At 41.0% G+C, this 15,628-nt stretch overlaps 1 protein-coding gene across 3 annotated transcripts in view; it reads right to left on the bottom strand.

Annotated features, from left to right (window-relative positions):
• The window catches only part of MAPK11 (mitogen-activated protein kinase 11), a 60,109-nt gene that overhangs the window by 14,124 nt on the left and 30,357 nt on the right, over window positions 1-15,628 (bottom strand). For 2 of the 3 annotated variants that reach the window (XM_042467383.1, XM_042467385.1), the window contains exons 3-6: window positions 12,846-12,904; window positions 9,630-9,741; window positions 5,462-5,491; window positions 5,195-5,242 (exon numbers count right to left, since the gene is read on the bottom strand). In XM_042467383.1, coding sequence (XP_042323317.1) covers window positions 5,195-5,242; window positions 5,462-5,491; window positions 9,630-9,741; window positions 12,846-12,904 — 249 coding nt within the window. The remainder of the gene's footprint in view (window positions 1-5,194; window positions 5,243-5,461; window positions 5,492-9,629; window positions 9,742-12,845; window positions 12,905-15,628) is intronic. The other variant, XM_042467384.1, reaches the window with a different exon arrangement.

The following is a 15,628-nucleotide window of genomic DNA, read 5'->3' as shown; positions in this document are numbered from 1 at the left end:
CAAATATGTTAAGTTCAGTCAACATCTGTGTAGCAGTGCAGCCCACTCACGGTCTGGAGGAGCCAAAAATAGTTCTCTGATGCCTGATGTACTCACCACTAAAAGCCAATAAAAATTGTTAGAGACCAGAAACGAGAATTCCTGATGTCATATGGTAACGGGCACAGGATATCAGGGATAGTGGTAAAGGAGGATGTTGGTGAAAAATATATATTTGGAGGATATAGGAGGAAGTTACTACATCCATAAATTCCCACTTCAGGAATTGGTTCAGAGTTGGAACACAAGCTAATTGAACAGCAGAGCACTGACCTAAAACAAAGGTTTTCAGACCATATAAAATTATGTCCCTGATATAGGAAAATGCTTGTAATGCTTGAAGCCAAACTATTTGCCTCAGAAGCTAGCTCAAATAACCACAGGAGACCAAATTGGAAGAAAGGCCACAACTTTATTAAGCAAACCATTGGAAGGGTTGGCATAAAGCATAAGGTCAGGATCTGAAGATATCAAACAACCCCATGTTTGTCTGATAGCAAAACCTGGTACCCACCAGGCATTGGGATGACCTAGGGGCTAATGAACACCGCTTGACCGCACCACTGCCGTGTGTTCACATATTCTCTAAGCCCCTGGTCACCGGGAGGCGTCCTTGCGTTATGGCCCCCGCAATGGCCATACGCCTGCCCAATTTGCCCCCGGGTCCCTACTGACTCCCAAACCAGAGCTCCGTAGCCCTGGTACCCCACCGTGCAGATCCTGGCCTATGCTGCCGCCCCAGAGTTGTGACAGCAAACCCACAAAGAAAGCGGTGGGTGGGTGGGAGAAGCACACAGCCGTCTGCTCCCTTTCAGCTTGGCTCCTTCCACGCTGGAGCCAGGCGCCGACTGAGGGCCGGAGCCGGCAGTGCGGCCTTATATAGGCCCCGGCTCCGCCCCCAAATCACCCGATCTGGGAGACTCCTCCTCCAAGGCAGCTAGCCAATGAGCTGCCCTGGAGGACCGGAGCTCCCAGACCATAGCCCGGCCCCCAGAGCGTTGCGGGACGGAAGCAGAATACTTCCGCCCCGCACACCAATCAGGGGCCGGGGCAAGCCCCAGAGGCATCTGGGGCTTGTAGTTCGTGCCGCATCTAGCGGCAAAGCGGCCTGCCTGCCGAGCCAGGCGGCCGCTTTTTGTTCAAGCAGACTCAGGCAGAGATCCTTAATGAGATCCTGCTACCTGATCTTTTTCAACTAAAGATGTCAGAATTTAATTTTCAAACCTTCTGTATGCAAAGATTACCATGAGCTACAATCCCTCCTACCTTCTTAATTTTTCTCTCTCAGTGGTAAGGAATATGACATTGAAGAACAATGGAAAAATATACAAAGAAGATAAAAAGAAAATAGATGGTTATGTTCCTAACGAGAAATAATACAGCAATCCAATATTTGACAAACTTTTTGTTTCTCTAGGATATCGTCCAAGCTATTTCACAAATTCTATCTTCCAAGAGAACTGTCTCATACACAGTGATACACTCACTGGAAGTCTTATATATTTTGTTTTCTTTGCTCAGAGAATCTTATGGCAAACTCTGAGGTTACTGATTGGAAAGCTGGTCAGTAACAATTCCCCTCTATAATGTTTAACTTGCCAAATTAAAATCAGGTTTTTATTCTGCTTCATTTAAAATTTTCATTAATATTAAAGAGAGAATTCAGGAATTATATCTTATTGTACAATCTGGGCCCTATCCCTGTTAAATACAGAGTGAATTAGAATGTGACATTTTTAGAATAGTGCCTAAACATTAAAGATTTGTCCCTAAATGTCTAGCTGCAACAAATTCACAAACTCATTATGTGTTCACAGTCAGAAAGATGAGAACCACAGCTTTAGGATGTCACCGTGATGCTAAATATTTGACTCTAAGGAGGATATCACACGACTGAAATTGGAAGTATAATCCAATGTCATCCTGAACACAATCATGCATATTCACGTTATTGCTCAAAAGGTTACCACACACGATCACTGGCACTCCGAACGCAATCACGTGTCAATCCACAGTTAAGTAAATTCAGTGAACTAGCGAAGTCACAAACTCTATCTCTAGGCAACTTCGCACTCAGTGCGCTGTTGTTTGGTGTGATGTGCACGTCTCCTTTGTTTCCCCCCTCCATTTGGAAGGGGGGTTTCCCATTAAGCCACGCTGCAATTCTGCTTCAATTTTGCTTCCGCTTGTCCTTCAGCATTGCTGAGGGGGGCTGCTGCCTGCTAATTAAGAGGCATGGACCGGGAGCTATTGGATAACCATTATATTCACCTTTTAACGTGACAAGAGTGAATAGATGCTTGTTTTAACGTGAATAGAGCATGTTCTTTCAACCATTCTCCCCCCCAACCTCTTTTGTAAATTGTGGGGTTCCTTGGTTCCTCTCTCTCACTCGCCTAAATATGCTATGCTCCAGTCATCTGGAGTCTCACTGAGCGTGCGCAAGGGTGCCAATTTGCAATTAAGAACCTACCAATGTGATGGCTTACTTCACACAGAATCTGGGTCGCATTCGGAGAGGCCATTACAGTGAATTTAAGGTGTGATAAGTAATTACGTAATTGCGTGAATTTTTGAACTGACTTTGCTATCTTCTCTTTCGAAATTGACAGCCTCCCATCCCATGTGATAAACTCCTAAATATTGGCAGCAACATTAATTCCATATTCCTGACAGATTTGTGCTATTCTACATCTAGGTATCGCCTGACCATGTATACCAAAATCCATGGATACTCAAGGCTGATTATATACAGTGACGTAGGAAAATTGTGTTTCTTATATAAAATTACAAAAACAAGGTTTGCTTTCTAGAATTCATAGTTTTTCTGAATATTTTCAAACTGTGTATGGTTAAATCCATGGATAAAGAATCAGTGGATATGGAGGGCTGACTGTATCCCACTGTATTCCCTAAGACAATGGCAGCTGTTGACTTCCATGACTGTGATCCATTCCAGGTTTATGCTGAACTGTTTCAGGGTGGGAGTTCAGCACTTTGGGTAGCTCCTTTAAAATTTAAAGTATCTGGAGTGAATTAATCTCCCCACTGGTGTGCATTAATTGAACATGGACGAAAACATCACCAGTCATGTCCAAGTCCAAATAATCAGGGCATATGGAAGGATAGTTTTGTTATCCTTATTTCAATATTTTTGCTGTACCTTTTTAGATGTACCTTTTCAATTCTTGTAAGTCACCTTGACTTTGGGAGAAAGGTAGGATATAAATTCATTAAATAAATAAATAAATAAATAAATAAACAAATGAATGATATATTTAGATCCTGCCCTTCAAGAAACTGTCAGATGAATTGTTCAAAATACCTTTTGAAAAAAAAAAGATGGTCACTTTTTGTGGGAAGGGAATTATTTGGAGAAAGCAACTTGACAGGTGAGGGTTTTCTATACAGCACAGTGGGCAAAGTATTACCTTGGACTCCCATGTGAACCTTCAAGAATTTTTTTTGGTAGCCGTTAAGCATCTCCAGGTTTCTCAGGTGGTCTCTTTTCTGGTTCAGGAGCAGCAAATTGCCTTTTGAGAAGATTGCAGGGCTCCCTGCACAGTTTAAAAGCAGTGGACCCATGGCACCACTGTGGGTGTGGGGGTGCAGACTGCACCAGGTGACACCCCACAGGAGGGGTGACACCCTGGTAGCGGTCCTCCTCCCACTGCAGTGGAGGGGTAAGCACATCCCTTGTGGCTTTGCAGCAGCCCTGGCCCTCGCCCTGGGGAGGGAGCTGAGGCGGTGATCAGGGGGCAGGGGAAGCACACTTGGGGGGAGGTTTGTAGCTGGCCTTGCTCTCTTCCCAGGAGATCTGGGCAGGCAATGAAGCCATGAGGGGTGAGCAGCCCCCTCCCCCTGTACTAGATATTACCAAGCCTAGTGATGACATTGCAGCAGACTACTAGCCACTCCTGGTTTTGTTTTTGCTTTTGTGGTTTTTTGAGGGGAACAGTTTGGCTCTCTGTGTGGGCTTTAGGGGATCCCAGGAGAAGAAAACTGGGTCCTTCACATCTGCCCACCCCTGTTGTAAACTGAGAATCACATATTCTGATTGGATGCGGTCCACCCAGCAGGATGGCAACTCTTTAGCACAGGGACATCCCTCACCCAATCTTTGCAATTCAATCTTGGTAGCTGTAACAGCTATTCCCCCTGCTTGAGTGGAATGGTATATGTAGTGATGAATATGCATTCGGCACTGTCGTGATATATGGATTGGGGCCTGTATGTACAATTTTATATTTATCTCTGTTCTCAAACTGTTTGTTACTTATTTGGAACAGTGTGTGTGTGTGTGTGTGGGGGGAATTATACAGTACATAAATAAGATAACTGAACAGAAGCCATCTCTTTTCTAACTTACAGAAGAAAATGTGAGTCATAAACACAAGAGTGGTACTTGCTGAACAATAAGAAATATGACCACAAATAATAAAATTAACACAAACCATGGGGTTCTATCAGTTGTCAACTAAGACCCCTCAGACACTTCCACTCTCTTGGTATGTATTCCCACAATAATTTTACTATGCATTCCTCTTTGCCAAATGCTAATATTGAATGATACTTGTAGCAGCTGTTTGTTATTTGCTATATCATGCTCTTTTAGCTCTTTCTTTCCAGGGTCTGAATATTCATGCAAATACCACAGGTACTGTAGAAACCAGTAGGATATCTGTTTTGAATTTGGGGGGGGGGACCTTTCGCAGTAGCCCAGTTTGTATTCAGAGAGTTAAAAATCAAGCATTTTGTATAGGAACATAGGAAGATGCCTTACAATGAGTCAGAGCTTTAGTCTATCCACTCCAGTATTGTGAACACGGACTGGAAGCAGTACTCCAGGGTTTTATAGGTAGGGGTTTTTCCAACCCTATCTAGATTTGCCAGGAACTGAACTTGGAACCTTCTGCACACAAATCAAGTGCTCTACAACTAAGCCACTTGCTCCATGTTATTCACATGCCACTAATCTACTGCAGCAATAATTTGTGAAGATTCTCACATTATTTTACTTGCTTTCTCAATATTAGAAAAGTAAACTCTAAAAACCAACACTAGCATAAAAATAGGCATTACTCTGATTTGTATTTGTGTTAAAATGTACTTGATCCCAATTCCACTGAAATAATCAAAATAGCATGAATCCTACCCTTAATTCACAGTCTTCATTTACAGCTAGGTTACTGGGCTTCAGATCCTGCATCAGAATACAGTGAAGAGTGTTAAAATAGGGCTAAAATTAATAAGATCAAACTAGTTTTTAAGGCTGCAATCCTATCCCCACTTATTTGGGAGGAAGCCCTACTGAGTTCAATGGAACTTGCTTCTAAAGGTACCAGATTGTGCTGTAACTGTTTCAGTACAGAAAGCACAACCAATAATGGTCAAAAGGCATTATATCATTGATGCAACTTACCCGGTGAATGATTCCAGCTGAATGAATATACTGCAAAACAAAAAGAAAATAGCAAAGGTCTGACACTCAGTCAAATGCAAGTGGATATAAGATAGCTATTAGCTTTCATCCACTCTGACTAGGGTTTTCTACAGCACAGAGATATAGATTTGCCTACATTTCTATCTTTATAGCAAACACATGGTAATGTAGGTAAGAAAAAGAAAACAAAAACAGCCACAGAATAGCCATGTCTGAAACTTGTACCTGAAATTTTTTTTATAGCATAAGTATCTTCAGATACAAAATATTGCTAAACCACACAAATAAGCATGTAAGCCACACACCATAGTATCTTCCCCACCACCCTGCAGCCATTTAGATCATCAAATAGTGAGGATTTCCTGTTATAAGGAGTTCTAGAATTGCATTTAGCCCAACATTACACAGCCTTTTCCACCTCTGAATGTGCTATAACACCAACTTATTGGGCATGGGGGAAAACATGCTGGGAACCATGTCTTACAGCAGGAGTGGCCAACACCACCACACTGCATACCCCGCATAAGTCCACCCCCCACCCCTCATTCCACTGTAGGCTTAGGAGTGGTCTTTTAGGAAGTTAGCAGAGGTCAATGTGAAGTTGAAGGCTTTCATGGCCAGCCTCCATAGTTTTTTGTGGATTTCTCAGGCTATGTGGCCATGTTCTGGAAGAATTTATTCCTGACGTTTTGCCTGCATCTGTGGCTGGCCTGTTCAGAGAATGGTGGCATGGAGGTGTGTGGGTATATATACTGTGTGACCCTTGGCTGGGAGGAAGTGATTTGCATATTAATGTGTGTTGGTCTGTTGGCGAATGGCAAAGCCTCAGGATGGAATCCCACAGGGCATTCACTGTGATGGCTCCCAAATTGTGGAATGGCTTGCCGGAGGAGATCCGTCTTAGTACCACCTTAGATGCCTTCAAGAAGGCACTCAAGACGAATCTCTTCCGGCGAGTCTATCCCCCAGACCTGCTATAACAGCTTTAAGATGACACTCCACTCGGAACATGTACAGGGAATCAGATATCAATATTTCATATATATATATATATATATATATATATATATATGGTTTTTGTTAGCAAAAGCCACATCCTTTTCACTTTCTGTTTCACAACTGGCCTCTCCTGGACCTAAAAGGATCTGAAGAAATGCCAAAAAGCACAGCAAAAATGCCCCCATGCTCCTTAAGAGGGTATTTGACTCCTAGAGGCCAAATTGTTTGACTCCTAGGGGCCAAAAACAACAACATACTATGCCCACCCCACCTCACAGGATGCTCATGCTTGTGTGCAGGCAAACACCTATATAGGAGTGTAGTCTGTTGGAAATTCAGCTGAAAATGGAAACAAAAAAGCCATACATTTTGGGGAGTAGATAAAGTATGTTGATGGGGATGGAGAGAAATGAAATAATATCTATCTCACAGGCTTTCACAGATTGCAACACCCTTCCTTATGCCCCTCCATGCATAAAGGATCCTACATTCCAGACGGGAGATAAATTATTTTCTATCCACTGAATGTGTGTTCCCGCATGGCAGGGGGTTGGACTGGATGGTCCTTGTGGTCTCTTTCAACTGTATGATTCTAGGATTCTAAGCATCCATCTTTTCCTGGAAAGCAAGAGCCTGAAATGCACAGGCCAAATAAAGTGGCTTCTGGCCACTTTGGGGGCATGGTGTTTACATGACGCACAGCCCCAAAATGTCTGGAAGCCGTGACAAGGCTGTGCTTCAAGATTAAAAGATGGCCTAAAAAGGATTCAATTTTGACTCCTGGCCGTTGTGGCTTGGGACTGAAGCATTGGCCCACTTTGGGATCAGGCCATGTGCTCACCATGGTACCAAGGCGATTGCAGCCAGAAGCTGCTCCTACAGGGTCCTCTGCTTTGCTCCAAGGATAACAGAACAACACAGATAGGAATTCCCTAACTTCCACTTGCTCTCACACACACTGCATGCAGGGGATTTTCATGCAAAATAAAAGCATTTTTCCCCCCAAACAATTCAATGGGCCCCAAATACAGAGAGAATTTAAATTCAATCGTGGCTTACCATGGGCTAGGCTTAAAACTGGCTTGTACTGGGGAGTGATGCTTTAATGGCTTGAACTCAGCATTGTGTTAGCAGACTTCCACTAGTGTCAAGGGACTTTCTTCCTCTCCTCTGCTGTTGTAGCCCTCTGTGCCACCTGAAAATCTGTCCCAGAAGATTTCCTAGCCCACTGGAACAGATTTTTAGGATTCATTGGGGAGGGGGGCTGCAGAAGGGAAAGGAAATTGTTCACTTCCTGGCTCCACTGATGCAAATCATTCCATGAGCAAAAAGACACAGATTCTGCCCAATTAATGACTAGTCTTTAGCATATGAGGAATGCTTCTCTCATACCACCAAGAAACACAACTAGACTTTGCCTATCCTATGCAAGGGAAAAAGTTCCAAGTCAGATAGCACATATGATTTCTACAAATAAACTTGTCCCTTTCTGTTTGCAGACTTGAAATCTGCCGTTTTGGTTGTTTGCGGATGGCAAGCAGGGAGGGACAAAATGGGATGCATGCCTGGGGCGCGCATGCAAAAGCACACCCAAGAGTGCACTCCCATTATAACCAATGGGGCTTGAATATCTGCGATATTTTCGATTTGCATGCGCGCGGGGGGGGGGGGGGGGGGGGATGCACTGCGAATTGGGAGGGACTAGTGTGCTTAGTTAATCATTAAAAAATGCTGGAACAACAGAACCTCACATACAAAGAATTTCCAAACTGGATCATTAAACTTGACACAAAGTCTATAGGAAGGAGAGTTATTGACTCCTTTTTACAGGGACAAAAATTAAAGCAAACACCATGCAATATTTGATCCTGCAATTCTTTCATAAGAGGAATGTCACTTAAATCAATAGAACCACTAGCTCAATGGGTGCTGGTTTATATTCAAAGTCAGAAGTGAAATCCATCAGAAGGCATTATTTTCAATTTATTTCAACTCGTAGCTCATGCTTTGATAATTAGAGTACTGTATTTCATTTATTATTCAGTCACCAAGCTCTCTATCTGAAGTTAACTAAAAAGTGCTTTCCCAAAAGTTCCAGTTCAGATCTATATTTCAATAAACCAGGGGTAGACAACCGTGCAGGGGCTGGGGACAAATTTCCCCTGATCCCTGCAGGCAACACCCACAAGACAACATACCACAGTTTTCAACTGTATGCCAAACAAAATGGTGACCAAAAATGATCAGATATCACTTCTGGTCACCATTTTGACTGGCGTATGGCTGAACTCTGAGTATTTTCAGGGAATGGGGGCTTCTATAGGCGTTAGGCATGTGGATGAGTGTTTTTGTACATTTTGTTATGTCCTGTCATGGTTTTAAGAAGAATGGGTGAAAATTGCACACCCTTCCCCCCAAAACAAACAAACAAACAAACTAGTGGAATATTTAGGGACATGATAGTAGCCTTCAAGGATGGTAAAAGTGTGATCTAGGGGAAGTCACATTTTCCCCACTTCTGAATAAAGAAAAGCAGTTTGACCATGGTACCATAACCAACAGAGCTACCCATGAAGGCTAAATATTGCTCATGGGGGCAGCCAGATGCTAGGCTGGCAACACAAGGATCTTTCTATTGCATGGAACATGGGGCTTGTCAATGGGCTTGTTCATTCTGGTCCTCTAAACTAAGAAAAAGTTATCTAAAAGTTATCTTTGAGAGGTTATAGCATCCAGTATCTCTCAGCCAGCACACTCAATGCCCTCACTGGCTAAGGGATTCCAGGAGCAATGTGCTCAAAAGGTAACTTTTCTAATGTCTGCCCTACAATGGATGTAAGTAAAGGGCAGCTGGGTGCTCATGTAGCTTTATTACAGATAAAGATCAGCTTTTACAGTTACAAAATAAATACGTATACAGTGAACAGGGAGCTGGCTAATTTCCTGTAGAATTCAGTACAGGCAGAAGGGAATCATAACTGCACGTGTTCCCTCAGTGACCAGGTAATTCACGAAATTTCTTTAACTGAGTGACCGCTTTCAGTCAGGAGTGATGAAAGGAGAGACAGTGATCCCAGTTTCATTGATATCACCTTTTTAATGCAGTATTTACCTTCCTCTTTTGAAAACATGCAATATCAGGTTTTACCTTAAGCCCTCGTAGTAGTTGATATATAAGAAATTGTATGTGGTCATCTGTCAGTTTTTGGCACTTCACAATATTATTGAGGTCAGCACCCATTAAATTTGTGACAAGATACCTGTAAATACAAAAGAAGTGTACTTATGACTCACAGAAAGCATTCCCACTACAACTTTATTCATGTCTACACAGATGTAAGTCCCGTCAACTTCAGAAAGTTCATATAAATGTATACAAGACTACAACCTGGACTTTTCTGTTTTTATTTTGGCATCATTCAGTGATCTTCTTTGTAAATAGACAGTACAGAATATATACTAAACACTGGTATCATTGGATCTTAGAATGACTTTGAATTCCATACATAGGAGTTTATCGCACAGGCTCCTGGCACGGTTGGAGAATAGTCCAAGAGGGCCCAGGAAGGGAACGGAATGAATGGGGGACACATTTTACTGCACGCAGAAGTCCCTCACTCGTTCCGTTCTGTTCCCCATCCATCCTAGAGGACGAGATTTTTGAGAACTGTTTTGAACAGTTCTCAAAAATCTCCTCCTCTGGGACAGATGGGGAATGGAACAGAATGAGTGAAGGACTTCTGCATGCAATAAATTTAACTTTATTACGGCCAATTGGCCAGCACGATTACAAAATTCCAGTTTAAAACACAATATAGGTTCATGTACAGTCAGATTGGAGAGTATAAACAAATGATGGTCTATGAAAAGTAAGGATAAAAAGCAAGGATAGGACTGCACGATCAGGCAAACACACAACAATGAGTAGGCTGCCATCACCTCGCAAACAACTCTATCATATTGTGTAATAGAGCACCACATTCAAGACATATAAGTTCAAAATCACAATCATATCCCCTATCCAACCAAGAGTTAAACTACAAAATGCCATTAATCAGATGCAACTGATTGTGGTAACTTCATTAGACTTTAGTCCCCAACTAGATTAGTTTGATGGTATGGTAAAATGCGGCCATGCCTCCTCATTTACAAATTTTACCGTTAAATCAAGCCATCTATACAGATTTTGAGATTATATTATAACATATTACATCTGTTTAACAAACTGTTTACGATTTGCAATGGCAGCTGCAAAAAATTGTACAACTGCTTGCGTTATACCTTCCTTCTGATCTGCAAGTAGAAAATTTGTATAAAATTTCTCTTGTCTGCCTGGAAACGGCAACACAATTGGTGTTATATATAAAGCACGTATTTCTGTATACAAAGAACAGCCAAAGAGAACATGATTAATATTTTCGATTTCCTTCGAGCCACAAGGACAGTATCTGTGTTCGTAAGGGATCTTTTTAAATCTGCCCTCCAGGACTGCTGAGGGTAAGATGTTAAACCTTGCTGACATGAAAGCTCTTCTGAATTTCGGGACATTCAAATTCTCAAAATATTTCACATATTTACCAGGTCTACTGGATTCCCTAACAGGGTGTAAAGTCAGTTGGCTTATATGAGTCTGGAAATCAATATCCTTGATGCGTTGAGAAATAACAGATTTTGCTTTATCATAGCCTAGTACAGTTATTTCAGATAGTGAGTCCAAGAGATAAGAGTTTCAAGGTCAGCGTCTCCTTCCAGCATGCAATAAAATGCGTCCCCCACTCGTTCCTGGCCCCTCCCGATCCGTTCTCCAACCGTTCCCTGTGCGATAAACTTCATTGGTACCACTGGGACCCACAAATGTTTTAAATGGCTGAGGGATTGAGGAACAGCAAATTAGAAGGCCATTATGACCCCAAAATGGCTAGACATGACTTAAAGAAGCATAACGTTTCTCTAACTGTAGCACTGGATTCCACCTTTCCCTTCCTCTGACTAAAGAACTCCTTCCATTCAAAGAAGAGACATTTTCTTGTAGGAATGAAAATTTTGGATCTAGCCTACAGAATATAATGGCTGTCTTAGCTTATAGTGCATTAAAGGAGAAAGCCAAAAGTTAAGGCAAAAGGAATCTAGACCAGAACATAAGAAGGGCAATGAAGTACATGGGTGGAGAATATGAGGCTTTTCAGATATTGTTGCACTCAAACCAGCATGACTCAATGGATGATGGAAGTTGTTGTCGAACCATATCCAGGAACCACAGGCTCCCCATTCCTGACATATAGAAAAAGAGCTTTGAAGAAGGAACATGAAAGGCGTAATCTGGTGAAACTCCATGACAAGGTAACTGTCTCTGATACAAACAAAAGACTAGAGATCAATGTCACATTAATCCTATGTCATATTAACTGTCATAGCTCAGTGCTATGGAATTCTGGGGATTGTAGTTTTAGCCTTCTTTGCCAGAGAGCTCTGGTGCAACAAACTACAAACCCCAGGATTCCACAGGATGAACCTATGACAATTAAAGCAGTGTCAAATTGCATTAATTCTGCAATGTGTGGCAACACCCAATATTTCTGGTGGAGTGCATGAAATACCTCAAGTCTGAGGGTAGCTCATTCTTCTAGTAAAATTATCCAGTTAAGAAATAAAATAGACATATCTGAAAACTAATAATATTATATAGTCCTACTAATAAAATTATATAGTCCTTGTATTTGCTTCACTTCGATTCCTAACAAATCTTAACATTTTAAAAAATCTCTTGCAACTTAAAAAAATTAAATCTCCTTTTAACCAGTTTGTACCACAGGGTGCAATGAAAAAAGGGATAAAAGAAACAAAATATAGTCATCTATCTCCCACCATAACATTAAACACACAAGAAATTGTACAGTCACCCCTCCAAGTCCATGGACTTGAAATGCACGAACCTGGAAATCCACTGAGGGGCAACTGCTATTAATGTTAATGGGGCACACCCCCACAGTGTGCACCCCACATGCACAAGCCCCATTCAATCCTATTGGCGCAAGATTTTGAACTTGCGGGGGGGGGGGTCCGGAATGGATTCCCCACATGTTCAAAGGGGCGAGTGCAATAGTAATTCCTATTATGGCCCAGTGCACGTTTTTGGATACTAGGAAATAATATGATCTGTTCTACTTATGAATATTGGGAGCCAAACATAAGTACTTGAAATTCAAATTCAAATGGAAAAAAGTTCATCACATGATTAACTAGATGAAATCTGAAAGACTAACTTCTCCAAACCTTTCCAATAGTTAGCATTGGTTAGATTGTGCCCATAATGTTTATCTTAGTAGTTTGCTAAGTATTAATGTTTATGTCAAACTTTACTTACACTTCATTAAAATTTTCTATTGATGTTGCAGGTGTAAAAACATCTAGTAACCCTATAACCTGAAAGGGAAAAGAAACAAAACCATTTTACTTAGATAAATGTATGAGTCAACACAACATGTCAACTACCTGCCTTCTTGGCTGTGGCTGCCCAGTTATGAATACTCTCCCCACAGAGGCCCAGTTGTTGCCAGCCTTGCTGTCATTCCAGTCAAGTAAAAACAGAAGCCTTTGGGACCTATATGGTTTTATAGAAATTCCTACATACGTGTACTTTTAAATAATTTCAAACTGTTTCAACTTAAATTGTTTAATAGGTTTTTAGTCTTTTAAAATCATTTTTTTTGCTAACATTCTTTTAAATTAGCCAGTATGGTTTTATTGTACACTGCTTTGAGATTTTTAAATATAACTATTGTTGTTGTTTGTTCTGTGCCTTCAGGTCATGTCCGACTTATGCTGACTCTAGGGTGAATGTATCATGGGGTTTTCTTGGAAAGATTTGTTCAGAGTGAATTTGCCTTTGTTTTCCTCTGAAGCTAAGAGAATGTGACTTTCCCAAAGTCATCCAGTGGGTTTCCATGGCTGAGTGGAGATTTGAACCCTGGTTTCCAGAGCTGGAGTCCAGTTCTCGAATGCTCAAAGCACTATACCATGCTGGCTTTCTTATATACAGTGGACACTTGGTATTTGCTAGCGTTGGGTTCCAGGACTCCCTGTGGATATCAAAATCCATGGATGCTCAAGTTCCATCAAATGCAATGGCACAGTAAAATTGTGTCCCTTAGATAAAATGGCTAAATCAGGGTTTGCTTGCTGGAATTTATATTTTTAAAAAAACATTTTCAAGCTATGGATGACTGAATCCATGGATAAAGAATCCATGGATAAAGACCCTGACTGTACAGTGCAGAATATAAATATTTAAATAAACAGTTAAATGAATCAAGAAGACAATGGCAGTCCAGATTTGATACACATCAGTCCAATGAAATCTACCACATCTAACACTGTGTTTAGATTGTAGGCTTGCTAAAGTTGTAAACAGACATACATGTAAATTAGGACTTACTCCCTCTGTGTCATATTATTCAGACCTATCTTCTTGTTACTTTAGAACACATTTCATAGATTTATTTGCCAGCAAAGAAAATGGTAATTCAGTAACCATTCTGGCCCTTCTCTTTAGTTATATACCTTTCTTTTTAAAAAAAATCCTGCAAGTACTCAAGGGCCTAAATACACTAAAAGCAACAGATCCTGTCTTATCTTGCAAGCTAAGCAGAGTCAACCATATTTAGTACTTGGATGCGAGATTGCCAATGAATAGCAGGTACTGTAGGCTATATTTCATAAGGGGGAAATGGCATAAATACCTCTGAGTATTTCTTGCTTAAGAAAACCCTATGAAATTCATGTGGTTGCCATATGTTGCCAGGTGGCTTGAAGACATATACAGACATTTTATTGAGGTAGATTAATGAGCCATTTAAAGTAAACCCTAGTATCAATTTACAACAGAGAGAGGGCAGGGGGAAGTAAGTGGGAGATGGGCTAGTAATGTCACCAGTTCCTAGCCCACCAGGTTCTGCAGGGGAGGAAATCCTAGAACTGGATTCCCATGGGCTCAGTCTTGAGAGAGAAGACTATATATCTAAATAAAACATTGCAAGTATAGTTTCCAGGAGGCTCACTGCTCAAATTATGTTTTATCACAATTATCATGGTTCTGTTTAATTTTAATTGCTTAATTGTTAGTATATTTTTCATTGGATTAGATTATTCCTGATTGTTCTAAATTGTTTTACATTTATTTCATTTGAGTGCTTTCCCTGAATAAATTACTACTCATAGGTGTTCTAGTTTGGCTCACAGTTTGCAAAAGTTAATTTTTACAGGTATGTCAGCTGGAGGATTCTGAGAGCTACACTTTCCAAACTCTGGCTTAGGTGTAACATCAAACTATGGTTTGGCAGAAAGCGGGGGCATGAAAGGATGCAGAAGCAGGAGAAAGAATGTGATGCTCAGCACATACCCAAACTTCCAGTCCATTTGGAAGAGCAAGACTGCTGAAGTGACCTATTGCCCAGATCTATTTAGCTAAAATAATCCTCACTGAAGTAAAAAATAAACTTCCAGTGTGTCCCAAAATGAAATTGAGGTTACTTGATGTCCAAATATAGGAGACCTGATTTCCTGTTAAAGAACATTAAAGATTAGTTCTTCATGCAGTTATAGTCATATAATGTCCTACTTTTTCCGTTTCATATTTTTCACTAAGACTCCAGCCTTGAGCAACACATTTTTAATATGCTGCACCTTTACTTTATGACTACCTTTGTTCGGTCAATGCACTGTCCATTCTGTGGCTCCTACATGCTCAAGACATCTGTTGCACTAGCAGTGAAGAGGTTAGGGTATTATAAGTGAAGAAGTACCCAAGCTAACTAATCCAAAACTTGTCTACATCACGCACACTGTCATACTACACAATTATCACTATGACTGAATTTGATTGCCACAGCTGTGTTCTATGGAATCCTGGGATTTATAATTTGGTGAGGCACTAGAGCTCTATCTGAGAATTTAGTTTCCTAACCTGCAAATCCCAGGATTCCATCGGATGGAACCATGGCAGTTAAAATGGAATCATACTCCCATTATTGCGTATTGTGAAAAAGTCCTAGAACAGGCTAAATTAATGAACCTGGATGTAAAATGCAAGAGGAATATCGGAAAATGAATATCATAATATCCTAAGAGGTCCAAACACTTGGAAGGCTA

The sequence above is a fragment of the Sceloporus undulatus genome, chromosome 5 (assembly GCF_019175285.1).
Source record: "Sceloporus undulatus isolate JIND9_A2432 ecotype Alabama chromosome 5, SceUnd_v1.1, whole genome shotgun sequence".
Taxonomy (NCBI): domain Eukaryota; kingdom Metazoa; phylum Chordata; class Lepidosauria; order Squamata; family Phrynosomatidae; genus Sceloporus; species Sceloporus undulatus.
This window is presented reverse-complemented; position numbering and strand designations above follow the sequence as displayed.